General features: G+C 47.2%; 1 protein-coding gene across 1 annotated transcript in view; it reads left to right on the top strand.

The window, feature by feature from the left end:
- Positions 1 to 11,908: 11,908 nt before the first annotated feature.
- RAB11FIP3 (RAB11 family interacting protein 3) overlaps positions 11,909 to 15,820 on the top strand; it is a 46,183-nt gene continuing 42,271 nt past the window's right edge. The window contains exon 1 of the mRNA XM_044302665.1: positions 11,909 to 13,733. Within this exon, the coding sequence (XP_044158600.1) occupies positions 12,141 to 13,733 (1,593 nt within the window). The 5' untranslated portion in view covers positions 11,909 to 12,140. The remainder of the gene's footprint in view (positions 13,734 to 15,820) is intronic.

Genomic DNA, 15,820 nt, shown 5'->3' on the forward strand with positions numbered 1-15,820 from the left:
ACGCAATGGGGTCGTCTGAGCTGCATGCACGTCGGTAGGTAAAAAGTGACGCCATATCACAACCTGTAGATTATCCACCCCAAATCGCAAGCGGAATACAATCTCAAATCGCCTCCCATTGTTTTAAATGGGAAATCAGGCGCTGTAGTTCATACAGAACGATTCACATTCGGATTGATAACATTCATTGCAGAAAATAAGTGCAAGACGTTCATTCTCTGTGCCGATTCTGCATGGAAATAAATGGGAGTCCTAAAAAACGCATTAAAGTCTGCGTAAAAAAAAAACTGTATAGGAGAAACATGGGATTTGGAAGTGGATTCTGTGCCTTTAACATATACAGATTCCCCCCCCCCCCCCAAGTAAATACAGACCTAGGGAAAAAACCCTAAATAAATCTACGCCCCGTGCACTTCTTTGCCTCCATTCTGTAGCTTGGACCATGAACCTTCTTCAGACGACCTGATTCGCAGGCAAAACCGCCATAGGACTGCAGTTTACATAAAGTGTGCCGCCCTAAACTGCCCATATTCTAATCCGCCATTGCTGCGACAGGATGACATTTGCTCAGCCTGAAATGGCTGATAATGGAGAACAAAAGATCCTTCTGTTGAGAAAGAAAGACATTAGTCCATACACATGAAATCCCTACTGTGACCCTGTATACTGTATTCTTCCCCAGGGGCCATGCTTCTAGGGAGAATGCGCCTTTTACCATAGTGATAAAGGGCATCTGCCGGTAGATTTATACCTATGACACCGGCTGACCTGTTACATGTGCGCTTGGCAGCTGAAGGCATCTGTGTTGGTCTCCTGTTCATATGTGCTCACATTGCTGAGAAAATGAAGTTTAATTATCTAGGAGCAACGGGGGCGTTGCCATTACACCTAGAGGCTCTGCTCTCTCTGCAACTGCTGTGTCCTCTGCAGTTTGATTGACAGGACCAGATGTGATCTCGTTTGCACTGCCTGGCTCTGTCAATCAAAGTGGAGAAGGCCCAGCAGTTGCAGAGAGAGCAGAGCCTCTAGGTGTAATGGCAACGCCCCCGTTGCTCCTAGAGGCTCATTTGCATATATTAAAAGATCATTTTTCTCATCATTTTTCTGCCAAGCGCACATGTAACAGGTCAGCCAGTGTCATAGGTACAAAACTGCTGACAGATGCCCCTTTACATCCCTCTTTCCTCCCTACATAATGGACGTGTGAAGCAGGACTGGGCGCTGACCTGTGAGCTCTCTGCATTGTGTCCAGATCTCATTAGACGAGGTCCTCTAATTTCTGTAGGTGTCAGTCCCACCTGGACTCTATTCACTGCAGCTCAGCATGGAACAATGGGTGCGAGTACAGAAAGCATGGCGGGTTCAGGAGGTGACATTGTGCCCTCAGCTTCCCATAGAGAACGGTCACCTGGAGGAGACGCGTCTGACTAATGGCCTCCTCATCCTCCGCTCGGATGTGCTGCAAGTGTCACTCTAATTAGAACGTGGTATCCGCTTCCAATAATCAATTTCACACATGTAATTCTTCTAAGGCCTCGTGCGCACGACCATACGTATTTTGCGGTCTGCAAATTGCGGGTCTGTAAAATACGGAGACCGTCCAGGTTGCATATATATTTTTTGTGGACACAATGACTTCAGTAGGTCCCGTGTTCTGCACTTTGTGGCCAAAAATCACTGCACAACAATGATTTTGCTACTAAGAGAAAACTGTGATTTATACTAAAAATTTGCGCGCTGATTCCAAATATGAACTCGGAATTTGCCTGACAAATCTAGATTTTAACCCCTTAAGGACTCTGGGATCTTCCTTTTTTGCGTTTTAGTTTTTCTTTCCCCGCCTTCCCATACTCCTAACTTTTTTTTATTTTTACATTCACATAACCTTATGAGGGCTTATTTTTTGCGGGACAAGTTGTACTTTATAATGGCACCATTTACGGTTGCATACCATGTAGTAGGAAGCGGGGGAAAAAAAATCCAAATGGGGTAGAATTGGGGAAAAAACGCAATTATTTTTATTTATTTTTACACTGTACGCTATGCGGTAAAATTGACTTGTTATCTTCATTCTCCAGGTCAGTACGGTTACAACGATACCACACTTGTATAATTTTTCTTGCATTTTAATTCTGCAAAAAATAAAGGAAGACCTTTGAGGAAAAAAAAAATTTTTTTTATAACTATATTCTGACCCCTATAACTTTTTTTTATAGTTATGTGTACGGGGCTGGTTGAGGGCTACATTTTTTGCAGGACGATCTGAAGTGATTATCAATTTGAAGTGTGTGTGACTTTTTGATTACTTTTTATGAAAAAATTATTGGGTAGTTGAAGTGACAAAAAATGGCAAATTGGCCTTTTTTTTTTTTTTTTTTTTTTTTTTTGCCGTATGCCATTAATATTGTTATATTTTAATAGTATGGGCATTTTTGCACACGGCGATGCCCATGATGTTTATTTTTTTTTTGTTTGTAAGTATTTTTATTTTAAGGAAAGGGGGTGATTAGACTTTTTTTTTTTTTTTTTTTTTTTCTTCATTTTTTTTTATATTTGCAAAAACATTTTTTTACCTTTTTTATATACAATAACTGGCAATTTTTAAATTGCCTATTGTGTTCATTGATGTTTATATAGACCCCATTGAACACTTAATTTGCACTATACCAATACAATGCTGCCACCTAGTGGCCTGTATTGGTATAGTCATCTAATAGGCATCGAAGCCTGCTTGAGGCTTCAGCCTATTAGATTAATGTAACAAGTTCCCCGATCTTAGCCGGGAAACGCTGTTACTGGAGCGGAAGTGCGCGACTTCCGTTTCCGGACTGCGCAGATGCCGTGGTCACATATGACCACTGCATCTGAAAGGGAAAATGTATGCGATCAGCCTTATTTAAAATAGCAGAAACCCGGCGGCTATGGCGCCCGCTGTACATGCGAGTGGGCGCCATGTTTGGGGGCCGGCATTCCGCCGTACATGTACGGCGGAGGTCCTTTAAAGGGAAAATATGATCGTTCACAAACGCAAAAGCAGATGCCTGAAGCAGTAACAGTACTGGGCTCAAGTAAGACTGTTAAACTAAAAAACGAGACTTTTTGAAATGTTGTGATTCCATTACATTTTCATACACTGTTTACTGCGCAAACTTTGCTGTAGATCAGGGAATTGTTGGAGTAAAACTCGTTCTGGTCAAAATTATTCAATGCTTTCCAACTGCTTAATTCATTTAGGAATACTTATGCATAGCAAAATTTCGTGACGTGTTACAACAATTCTGACTGTAAAACAGCTAGGGCAGCGCTAAAGCCCACCCATCAGAGCCGGTGACGTCACGGAACACACTGCCGGGCGGAAGCCTCCGCCTGGCAGTGTGTAATTGTAAATAAAAGAGCCCGTGCCCTACGCGATCCAGCGCAGGGCAAAGGAGAGCACCGGAGCATGAAATGCTCCGATGCTAACATCAAGGAGGCTGCCTTGATGAAACTATAAGTATGGCCGGGTTCAGCTCTGAACCTGGACAACCCCTTTAACTGGTAGACTTTATTATGCCTAGTGCAGGGCCTGAGGGGGCGGAGCATGACAGGGATATTCTCTCTCTGGTGTACTTTAAATCCTTGTCAAGCTCCACCTTCTCAGGCCCTGCACAAGGCATAACACAGTGTTATGAGGCGTCCTTTAACCCTTGAAGGGCCAGTGTTTTTTTTTTTTTTTGTGTTTATTTGTCTGTTCACATAGCCTTTTGAGGGCTTGTGTTTTGTGGGACAAGTTGTACTTTCCAACGCCACCATTTAATATTGCATATGATGTACTTTTATAATGGCACCATTTATGGTTGCATACCATGTAGTAGGAAGCAGGGAAAAATTCCAAATGGGGTGAAATTGCAAAAAAATAATATAATTCCACCACAGTTTACGACGTTCGATGTGCGATAAAACTGACCGGTTACTTTTATTCCACAGGTCAGGTGCGAATCCGGCGATACTTTTTTATATGTATAGTTTTTCTTTCCTTTTGATAGTGATAAAAAATGTAAAAAGTGGGGGGAAAAAAATCAGTTTTATTTTTTGCTATCCCCTAGAAAGATGGCAACCTGGGGTTGGGTAGTCCTAAGCTGCCCTCATGGCTCCCTAGGCACCTTCTTGCCTCCCTGGAATGTATACAGTCAGATAGCGCCATCCTTGTGCCGTGATATGTCATTGCGCCCTCGTGCTGCCCATCCACAGGCCTCTCGGCCTCCACGGTGTCCAGGCCTCTCGGCCTCCACGGTGTCCAGGCCTATGGCCGCCCACTGTAAGCTGACCGCCTCTGGCAGTGACAGAATCCTTCACAGGCGAGGCTGATGTACGCCGGCTCTCCGCTCCCTGATCCAGAAACCAGGAACGCGCTGAATAATTGATGTGACATGTTGGAATCAATTATTTCAGCTCGGGTTGGCGGAGTAGTAAAACGTGGGAAAAAACAAGTGTAGACATTTTGGTGGTGGGTGAAGTGGGCCGTGAGGGGAGCGACGCCGTCACTGAGGGAGGGCTAAAAAAGAAAGGACAAAATGGCAAATCCTCAGATCAGGATAGGAGGCCCAGCTAAGATGGCCGCCTGCCGCAAAGCATTATGGTCCCATTTTCATATAGGCTGATGATCCATGGTTGCCGGAGGCCCAGCAGGAGAAGTTTCTGTGCCCAGGGCAAGGACTTTTTTGTTTGTTTTTATGACACCCACTAATGGCAGTTTCTGACAACACCCTGGTGACAACTGAATGAAGATTGTTTGTGTTCCTAGGTCCAACTGTAAATGAGATTATCCCCTTTAACCCCCTGCTGTCCTACCAGCACCTGCCCCTTAGCACTATAGGAATCACACAGTGCCCCGTCTAAGGCCCTATTCACACAGGTCGGTGAATGAAACTGGAAAACGTTGCCTTAGGCCATCGCCTCCCGATAGGTGCTGCCACTGATCATCTGGAGGACCTGGTTTCCATGGCGTCTGAATGACAGAAATGGACACTGTTCTGCAGTGACATCCCACTGCTTATGCTCTCTGCTTTTGTGTCAGTCTTCACTATAGTTCTGGCATTCTGTTCCTGGAGTAGGATGAGGAGTTCTATAGGTCGAGCTCAGACAAAAAAGAAAAAAGAAAACCTTGACACTGAGGTGCAGAACTTTTTGGGACGGATTAGATAAGCCTGCTGGATAATAACGTGCAGGAAGGTGGGGGATGGGTTACATAACAGCGCAGGTATTAAGACACACAGAAATCTCCCGGGTAATGATGTAATGGAATTTCACACTGAAGCTCCAGCTGCTCCACTCCCAGGTGTGTGCTGCGGACCCAGGAAACCAGCAGCGGCAGGTGCACGCCCCACGCCTGGATACACCCCTCCATCAGCAGCATGCCTGCTCTACTGGATGGTTATAGGGAAGATGGCGGCAATACAGCGCCACATAGAAGCTCTGACAACTTACATGGCCTGCAATATCGCAATGCCATAAGGCTACTTTCACACTAGCGTTCGAGCGGATCCGCTCATATTAATGCAGACGGTGGCTCCGTTCAGAACGGATCCGTCTGCATTATAACTTAGAAAAATTTCTAAGTGTGAAAGTAGCCTGAGCGGATCCGTTCAGACTTTACATTGAAAGTCAATGGGGGACGGATCCGCTTGAAGATTGAGCCATATGGTGTCATCTTCAAGCGGATCCGTCCCCATTGACTTCCATTATAAGTCGGAACGGATCCGCACGCCTCCGCACGGCCAGGCGGACGCCCGAACACTGCTTGCAGCGTTCAGGTGTCCGCTCACTGAGCGGAGGCTGAGCGCTGGCAGGCGGATGCATTCTCAGTGGATCCGCCTCCACTGAGAATGCATTAGGGCCAGACGGCTGCGTTCAGGGCTGCTTGTGAGCCCCTTCAAACGGAGCTCACGAGCGGACACCTGAACGCAGGTGTGAAAGTAGCCTAATATTTATATATAATCACTTTCCATTTTTCCATCCACAAGGGGGGGGGAGATATTTATCAAGTTTTTATGCCACTTTTTGGTGTGAAAATGTTGCACTTGCCAAATTGTGCAATATCTTCTGGGTTGCACCACTTTCACTGAAAAAGGAGCAGCTAGACTACGCTTGCACCAGAGTCATTATTACTGTGCGCCATTTTCATAAACTTGGCTCTGGGACGCATCGCAACTCCAATCTAAAAATTAAACCTTAAATACACCCACAGCGAAACGCCCCTCAGGATTCTCTGCGAACAAAGAGCCATTGTCCTCCATCACTACACTGATCCAGAGGATACTGGCACCATCTATGGGGGAAATGTTGCAGTAACACCCCCCCCCCCCCCATTTCCGTGCTCATCACCCCTCCCATACTACCCCAATTTCTACACTCATCACCCCATCCTCCTCTTGATACCCCCCTCTCTGCGCTCATCACCCCCCATCCTCCTCTCTTGATACCCCCTTCTGCACTCATCACCCCCATCATCCTCTCTTGATATCCCCCTCTCTGCTCTCATCATCCCTATCATCCTCTCTTGATACCCCCTCTCTGTGCTCATCACCCCCATCCTCCTATCTTGATACCCGCCTCTCTGCACTAATCACCCCCACCCTCCTCTCTTGATACCCTTCTCTCTGTGCTGATCACCCCATCCTCCTCTCTTAATACCCCCATTTCTGCATTCATCACCCCCATCCTGCAATCATCACCCCATCCTCCTCTCTTAATACCCCCATTTCTGCATTCATCACCCCCATCCTCCTCTCTTGATACCCCCCTCTCTGCGCTCATCACCCCCATCCTCCTCTTATGATACCCCCCTCTGCACTCATCACCCCCATCATCCTCTCTTGATATCCCCCTCTCTGCTCTCATCATCCCCATCATCCTCTCTTGATACCCCCTCTCTGTGCTCATCACCCCCACCCTCCTCTCTTGATATCCCCCTCTCTGCTCTCATCATCCTCTCTTGATATCCCCCTCTCTGCTCTCATCATCCCCATCATCCTCTCTTGATATCCCCCTCTCTGCTCTCATCATCCTCTCTTGCTACCCCCCTCTCTGTGCTCATCACCCCCACCCTCCTCTCTTAATACCCCCGTTTCTGCATTCATTACCCCCATCCTCCTCTCTTGATACCCCCCTCTCTGCGCTCATCACCCCCGTTCTCCTTTCTCGATACCCTCTCTGCACTCATCACCCCCATCATCCCCAGCTCTCCGTTCACACAGCCGCGGGCTGCTCTCCTCTCCCCGGCCGCCATCCCCTCCTCCTCCTTCCTCCCTCCCCTCGCTCCTCCTTTTTCTCCCAGCCTCCCCATCTCAGTATCCCGCAGTCTATCGGATGGAGGTGCCGCCGGATTCCGCCTCTCACCCGCTGGACGCCCGTACACCCGCCGCCAGGCCCCATCCACCGGCGCTGTGACCGTCCCCCCTGTCTGCCCGGGGCTGGGGGCTCCTATCTGTCGCCACCGCCTTGTGGATCCCGCTGCACCTTGCACTAGCCTGGATTACTACTGCCCTGCTGCAAACACGATGGGCCCCCAGGACAGGTGAGGGGCCCTGGCACAGACCCTTTTCTCTTGGCATTGAGACGAGGGGGTGCATCTGCTGAGGAGCTACTGTTTATTACCGAACATGGAGTATGATGCAGAGGAGCAACTGCTGAGGACATGATGTGCTGAGCCCAAGACACCAAGCTACTGATGAAGATGGAGGGGGACCCTCAAGTGACTGCCTGGGGTGTCATGAGGGGGCAAGCTCTGGACCTCATTGCCCCCCAGCAGGTAGTGGGGGGCTTGTTTCTCATGAACGCCGAGGAGAAGGCTTGCATTGCACTAGAAATCCTGGAGGAGCAGGGTGAGCTCATGTCTGTTCCCCACCCTCTCCTGTCCCAACATGAGGGGGCAGGAGAGGGGCAGCCGCTGGGGGCAGGGCGCTGCCAGCCTCGCCATGCTACCGCTGAGCCATGGACAGGGGAGGAGGATGGTAGACTCACTCTTTACACTTTGAATTTGGCACCCCCAGACCCTGCACAGAACCCCCCTATTTATAAACCCCCCACAGATGACCAGATGCCACCGCTGATCATTGTGCCACCTGAAAATGCCCACCTGCCTCCTTGCCCGCCTCCCTTCAGCCAAGAATCTGAGCAGAATCTTGAAGTGACAGATCCCCCGACGGCTGATTACATCCTAGGTGTCCACTCCCCTGATAGCAAATCTGACCGAGACGCCTGCAATGACTCGCTGGTATCTGCCTTAGGTTCTCATCAGGTTCCTCTGCCCGTCAAGAGTTTGTCCTCCGATCTGGAGCAGAGGCTGCAGATCACAAGCGACGTGCACCAAGGTAGCGCAGTCACAAATGACCAAATTGACCCCCTGGAGTCATGTCTACCTCTTAAAACTGACCAGCCCCGTTTTGTTGACCTTGACGTAGGACTGTTGCCCCACTTAAGCACCAACCATTCCCTGCCCCAGTTAGAAGCCAGTTTGGAACAATTGGCCCACTCTGAAACGACGGTGGACAGGCAGGAGACTGAAAATTTGACCATTGACCAAAATCCCCCACCAGAGTCGCCCCAGGTTGACCTTCATTTAGTCCCTGTTCGGTTACCCGAGTCTGAGTCCAATGTGGAACCCTACCCTAAACAGTTGCCCTTGATTGACTCTTTTTTAGACACCCAAATAATTCCCAATCATTCCCTGCCCCAGTTAGAAGCCAGTTTGGAACAATTGCCCCACTCTGAAACGACGGTGGACAGGCAGGAGACTGAAAATTTAACCATTGACCAAAATTCCCCACCAGAGTCGCCCCAGGGTGACCTCCATTTAGTCCCTGTCCGGTTACCCGAGTCTGAGTCCAATGTGGAACCCTACCCTAAACAGTTGCCCTTGATTGACTCTTTTTTAGACACCCAAATAATTCCCAATCATTCCCTGCCCCAGTTAGAAGCCAGTTTGGAACAATTGCCCCACTCTGAAACGACGGTGGACAGGCAGGAGACTGAAAATTTAACCATTGACCAAAATTCCCCACCAGAGTCGCCCCAGGGTGACCTCCATTTAGTCCCTGTCCGGTTACCCGAGTCTGAGTCCAATGTGGAACCCTACCCTAAACAGTTGCCCTTGACTGACTCTTTTTTAGACACCCAAATAATTCCCAATCATTCCCTGCCCCAGTTAGAAGCCAGTTTGGAACAATTGCCCCACTCTGAAACGTTCGTGGACAGGCAGGAGACTGAAAATTTAACCATTGACCAAAATCCCCCACCAGAGTCGCCCCAGGTTGACCTGCATTTAGTCCCTGTTCGGTTACCCGAGTCTGAGTCCAATGTGGAACCCTACCCTAAACAGTTGCCCTTGACTGACTCTTTTTTAGACACCCAAATAATTCCCAATCATTCCCTGCCCCAGTTAGAAGCCAGTTTGGAACAATTGCCCCACTCTGAAACGACGGTGGACAGGCAGGAGACTGAAAATTTAACCGTTGACCAAAATTCCCCACCAGAGTCGCCACAGCATGCCCCCCATTTAGTCCCTGTTCAGTTACTTGAGTCTGAATCCGTTGTGGAACCCTACCCTAAACAGTTTCCCCTGACTGAATCTTTTGTAGACACCCAAATAAATTCATGTTTGGTTCCTGACCCTAATTTGGCCCAGTCTGAATCAGTTTTGGACCCTGAACATTTGCCTCAGCCTGAATCAAATTTGGACCCTGACCCTGAACAGTTGCCTTCACCTAAGTCCACTGTGGACAATGAAGAGCTGTCTCATTGTGACCCTGATAAAATGCCCCAGTCTGAGTCCCAATTTGACCTAGACCCTGAACAATTGTCCCTCCCCATGGTCAACAAAGAGTTGTCCCAGTCCATATCCCATTTAGACCGTAGAACTGAGAAGGTGGCACAGTCTGAACCTTATTTTGACCCTGCGACTGACCATTTTCCTCAGTCTAAAACAGAGTCCTGCTTGACCCCTGACCATGACCTTCCTCGTCCTTCTGAGTCCTCTCTCAACCTCTGTGTAGACACAGTGGAGTCTGAATTGTTGCCTTCATCTGAAATATCTGTGACCTCTGACCTGTTACCCCACTCTGTATCCTGTTTGGACGCTTGGACTGACTTGTTGCCCCCCTATGACCAACTTTACAATAGTGAGACCTTAACATATTCCCAACCCCTTCGAGACTGTGAGTCAGACCTATTAGAATATTTTTGCCCAGAGATAACGCAGTCTAGTTTAGAAACCAGTGAATTTTTGGAACTTGATTTGGACCTTTCTGTTGACCATTCACATCACAGTTTAGACTCGGACATTGAAACTTTCAATCTGGCTGAATCCTTCATGGCCCATGATACAGAGCAGTCTGTAGTGTCCTCTTTGGTCCTCACCACTGACCAGTTAACCCAACCCAAATTGTTTCTGGACTCTAACTTACCTGACTTAAACCCTGGACATCTACAGCAAGACTTAGCCCATCCTGAGTCCGACAAGGTTCCCAGAAGAGACCCGTTGCCCCACTCTGAATTATCTCTGGACCTGCTGGATTATGATCCGGACCAGTTGCCTTGGTTTGAAGTCTCTATGAGCTCCAATATTGCCCCTTTGCCTTTCTCCATGCACAGTTTGAATGAGGGTGAGTCATCAATGGCCCATGAGGCCGATGAATTGTCCCTTTGTGACCCTTTTCTGGCCCCAAACCATTCAGAGTTTTTAAAATCTGCAACCTGCATTACTGACCGCTTGACTTTAGGTAATACGTATTTGGAGCCGGATGATGGACAATCATCTACATGTGAATCTTTTTCTGACGAGGTCCATAAAACACTGCCTGGTCCTCTCATGGTTCCCCAATTGGAGAACTTACACCAGTCTGAAGACTCTTTGATGCCTGACAGTGAACATTTGCACCAATCTGATTCTATTTTGGACCTTAAGACCGGCCGATTGACTGAATCCTGCTTGGACAAGTTGCCTAAAGCTGAAAATTCTTTGGACTCTGACCATGTAACTATACCTGCACCTTCTGAGACTCTTGACATTGAGCAGTTGCGAGGACTTGATTCTAATTTGGCTGATAGCGTAGACCAGTTGCAGCTACATGTTTCCTCTATGGTCCCTGTTTCTGACCAGTTGCTACTGGTCAACTCCTATATAGAATTGGATGGTGGACCTAACTTTGAGTCTTGTTTGCCTATGGATGATGACTTGTTCTTTCTGTCTGAAACTTTTTTGGCTCATGATGTGGACCAGATTCCTGTACTTGATCAATCTAGGTCTCAAGAAACTGACCAGTTACCTTCTTCTGACCCATGTTTGAAGCCAGATGATGACCAGACTCTGACTTTAAGGCCTCTTGTTTATATCCGATTGCCCCAGCTTGAAACTTGTATGAGCCCAGATAATGACCAGTTGCCCATGTCTGAATGCCCGTTGAGTCCCTGTAATGACCAGTTATCCCAGGTTGAATCGTATTCAGGCCCTAATACGAATCAGTTGATCAAGACCGAATATTGTATGCAGTCTGAAAATATTAGTGACCAGCTTGCTCAATCTGAACCCAGTTTGGGCACTGATAATGACCAATCAACTCTGTTGGAACCCTGTTTGAACCCTAATATTGACCAGTTACCCCAAAGGGAATCCCGTTTGTGCCAAGAAAATGAACAGTTACCCCAGTTTGAATGCAATTTGGATCCCGATAATGACAATTTGTCCCAATCTGGTGATTGTTTGAGCTCTGATAGTGGGCAATTATCACATTGTGAGTCCTCATTGTATCACAGTAGCGACCAGTTGGCCCAGACCGAACCTCATTTAGTCCTCAGTGGTGATCTTTTGCCTGAGCTTGGAACCCATTTAGGCCTTAAGAGTGAAGAAGTAGTCCCAGTTTGAATCTGAGCACCCATTTTCCCATGAGTCTGACTGCCAACAAGTCTCTGACTCTACTCAACTAAATGTTTTTGAATCGACCAGTAACCCCAACCAGATCCATCTAGTTGCTTTTTCCCATGCCTTGTTTGAATCCCCTCTTTCTGTAGAAGCTGACCAACTGTCTTTTTCCGAATCCTTTGTGACCCCAAATTTAGATAAGTTACCCTTGGCTGAGTCTACTGTGGTTCCCACCACTAGAGAAATGCCCTTGGAGTTGTTAGAATCCTCTGTGCCACCTACTGCAACACAATTACTGCTGCTCGAACCTTCTAATTCACATAGCACCATGCATTTGCCGCTGTTTGACCAGTTAACTATTTCTGAACCCACTGAGCCACCCACAACACCCCATTTTTATCCATCAGAAACCCCTGGAACCCTCCCCACCACCAATGTGCCCTTGTGTGATTCCTCCTTAACACTGAACACACCGTCTAACACAAATTTGTCCAGTATAACTCCAGAGGAATTCCAGTCTCCTTGGGACTGGACATTAAATTTGCACCCAATGGACTTATCGGAAGTGAGCCTTAACGGTGAGCTTCCACAAAACTCTGCCAAGCAATATGATGAACCCGGGGACAGCTTTTCAATATTTTGCTTAGACACCCCTCCAGACTCTACCGATGTGACCCCCAACCTTTCCCTATCAGAGGACCTACTGTCCCTTTGTGATGTTTTTTCAAATTTACAAACTAATGATATAATACACTCACAAAGTGACCAGTCCGCCACTAATGGTCTGACAGACTATCCTGCTGAAGGCGACCAATGTTTTAATACTACTTTTCAAAAAGACCTTGAATCAAGTACAACTTTCAAATCCTGTAGCCTTCATAGTGCAAACCCTGCCCTCGACCATGGCTTCCTCAATTCCGAGAGTGACCAGTCAGACTTTTATTTCTTGGATTTATTGTTTGAGCCCTCCAGTGTGTCCCAAGAACCTGAAAGTTTGGCCAGTGAGACACTTCTGCAACCCAACCCAAGGACATATACTGAAGGTCTGGTGGTCTCCAACAGTTCATCTGATCCATCATGGTTGTGCTCCGAATCACAAATTTGCTGGAATGGGTTATCCTTTGTGGAAAAATCCCTTACTAGCAACAGTTTGGACGACTCCTTTTTGTCTCAGTCAGAGTCTACCTTTATCTCAAGCCGGTTTGGTCAGTCTAGCTCAAAGCCGGTCATTGACCTGGATTCCTTAAGTTTAGAGTCGCCCAGTGAAAGTACACAGCTACCTGTGATTGTTGTAACAGATCCTTTTGAGTTTTTGAGTAGCTCGGATGACCACGCGGATAACATTTTGTCTTCAAATGCTTTACCGTTGGACATGTCTACATCAACCAAGCTTGAAGTGGATAGTGATCTTCAGGTTGTGGAGGTGCCATCACTTGAGATAGCACCAGAACTGAAGAAGGACAGGTCTGAAGTTTCAGATTGTCTGGACTCCTCTGAATTGTCCTTGTGTGATGGACCTCCTCGGTCAAATCAACCTCAGTCAGACTGTGTTCTTGGGACTATTTTGCCCTCATTTATGTCCACTGGGGAGCTGCCGGGTTCACCATTTGAAGGTATCAAGCGTAGATCACGTGACTCCCAGGATTCAGCCTCTGTCCTCTTGGCGTTTGGGGAGGGTGATCCCCTTTTGGCATTTTCTCTGGACAATGACTCTCCTTGTGCTGGGGACGAGCTGGCCCGTCTTCGAGCAGTATTTGATGCCCTGGATAGAGATAAAGATGGATTTGTGAAAATGGAGGACTTTGTTCAGTTTGCCACCGTTTATGGGGCCGAGCAGGTAAGATGAGATTGTCTTGTTGTAGAAGTAATGTATTTGTATACCTCGAGAATTATTGGTCATGTATGAACCCCTTACTGAGGCCCCCATAATCTGTCCCATTTGTATTTCGTAGCCATTAGTCCTCTTCCCATCTGGGATATGTCATCAATGTCCGATAAAAGTAAGTCCTACCTCTGGGACCTGCTTCTAGCTCTAGAATGGGGCCCCCGAACTGCAGGGAGAGCAGCCGTTCACGCGTGGCCACCCTCCGCTCTCCACTATAGGAATGGCTTGGCTATTTCCAGAAGTCCCCTAGTGGCACAGCTTGCTCTTCATTCCCCGCCATGGGCCCTACGAAAACACCTGAGCGCTCTCATTCTGCTGTTTTTGCAACTCCCATATCTGTGCATGCCTGATGTGCGCACCTTCACTTCGGAGGCCCTGTTCTGGAGATGGGTATAGGTTCCTCCTCTGGGAGTTGCTCCTATCCGACATTGATGGCATACCCCTGCCATATGCCACTAATGTACCAGATTGGACAACCAGTGCAGAATCATAGGGGTCTATAATTTTGGGCTGAGACTTGATGCTGTAATAGGAAGCTCACTAATGTGCTTGGATTTCACCTGTGTGAAGCTGACCTAAGGCTGTGGTCGCTCATCGTGGCCCTGTAGTGCTAAAAATAAAAAAAATAAACTAGGACATAACTGCAACAAGTAGACACCAAAAAAAAAAAAGTAAAAGTCACCTAATGTGACCATGATCATCATTTAAATATTTTATGTATACCATTTTTTGTTTTTAAATTTCGATAGATTGTATTCCCACCCCGGCCTCCTGTCTGCAGGAACTCGCCCTGTCGGTGGGTTTTGTGTTTCAGCAGTGTGTAGTGTATATGTGTGTGTTTGGTCTTATCAGCTTTTACCATGGAGAACAATGGAGCGAGGAACTCTGTGATGTTTACTCATTACTTACCTTTGTTTGCATATAATGGCGACATTTACTTGATTTTTTCTCTGTGGCTTTCAATGTGCGGTTTTTGTTTGGGTTTTTCGCCCTAAATCCGGATCTGTTGCTCTGTTTCAGACATCTTTGCAAATTGCAAAATTTATGGTAATGGATGGCGTTTGCTTGCCTTAAGACTTTCTCACCCTACACAGATATGCTAGGGAATTGCTTTAAAGGGCACCTGGCAGCAGGATCAACCCCATTAAGTCTGGCATACTATCTGGTAGAGTTGATACTGCAGATTAAAATGATGCCTAGCCTGTGAAAATCGGTTGGGGTGTTCCGCAAACCGATTTTCACAAGACAGGTATCATTTTAATCAGCAAGATCAACCCTACCAGACAGTGTGCCAGATTTAATAGAGTTGGTCCTGCTGACAGGTGCTTTTCAAAATAGCCTTTCCTACCCTTAGCAGGAAGCATGACGATGGCAAGTAACGATTTGTTAAGGTGGACACGTTGCGACGTGACATAATGAGACTTTTAGATACTTGGTTGCAATTTTGGTGACTTTACTGTAAGGCCTCATGCACACGACCGTAGTTATGGCCCGCATCTTCGGATGCGGACCTATTCACTTCAATGGGGCCGCAAAAGACGCAGACAGCACTCTGCAAAAAAAAAAAATAGCATGTCCTATTCTTGTCCGTTTTGCGGAAAAGAATAGGCATGTCTACAATGGGCCGTTTTTTGCATGAGGCCTAAGGCTGAGTTCACATGACCGTTTAGCTTTCCTATTCTTCTGATCCGTCAGAAGGAGAGAGAGAGGGGGGGAAAAAAACAGGATCCAGTAAAAAAAATTATCCTGTTGCATCAGCTGTCATCCATTTGAGCCATTTTCGTCTGGGATCCGTTTTTTTAGACTGGGAAAAAAAGGCCTGCATGCAGTGCTTTTGTTTCCGTCTAAGGGTACTTTCACACTTGCGTTAGAGGATTCCGGCAGGCATTTCCATTGCCGGAACTGCCTGCCGGATCCGGAAATCCATATGCAAACGGATAGCATTTGTTTCCAGGTGCGGATCTGTCTGACACATGCATTGAAATACCGGATCCGTCTCTCCGATGTCATCCGGAAAAACGGATCCGGTATTTATTTTA

The sequence above is a fragment of the Bufo gargarizans genome, chromosome 8 (assembly GCF_014858855.1).
Source record: "Bufo gargarizans isolate SCDJY-AF-19 chromosome 8, ASM1485885v1, whole genome shotgun sequence".
Classification (NCBI taxonomy): domain Eukaryota; kingdom Metazoa; phylum Chordata; class Amphibia; order Anura; family Bufonidae; genus Bufo; species Bufo gargarizans.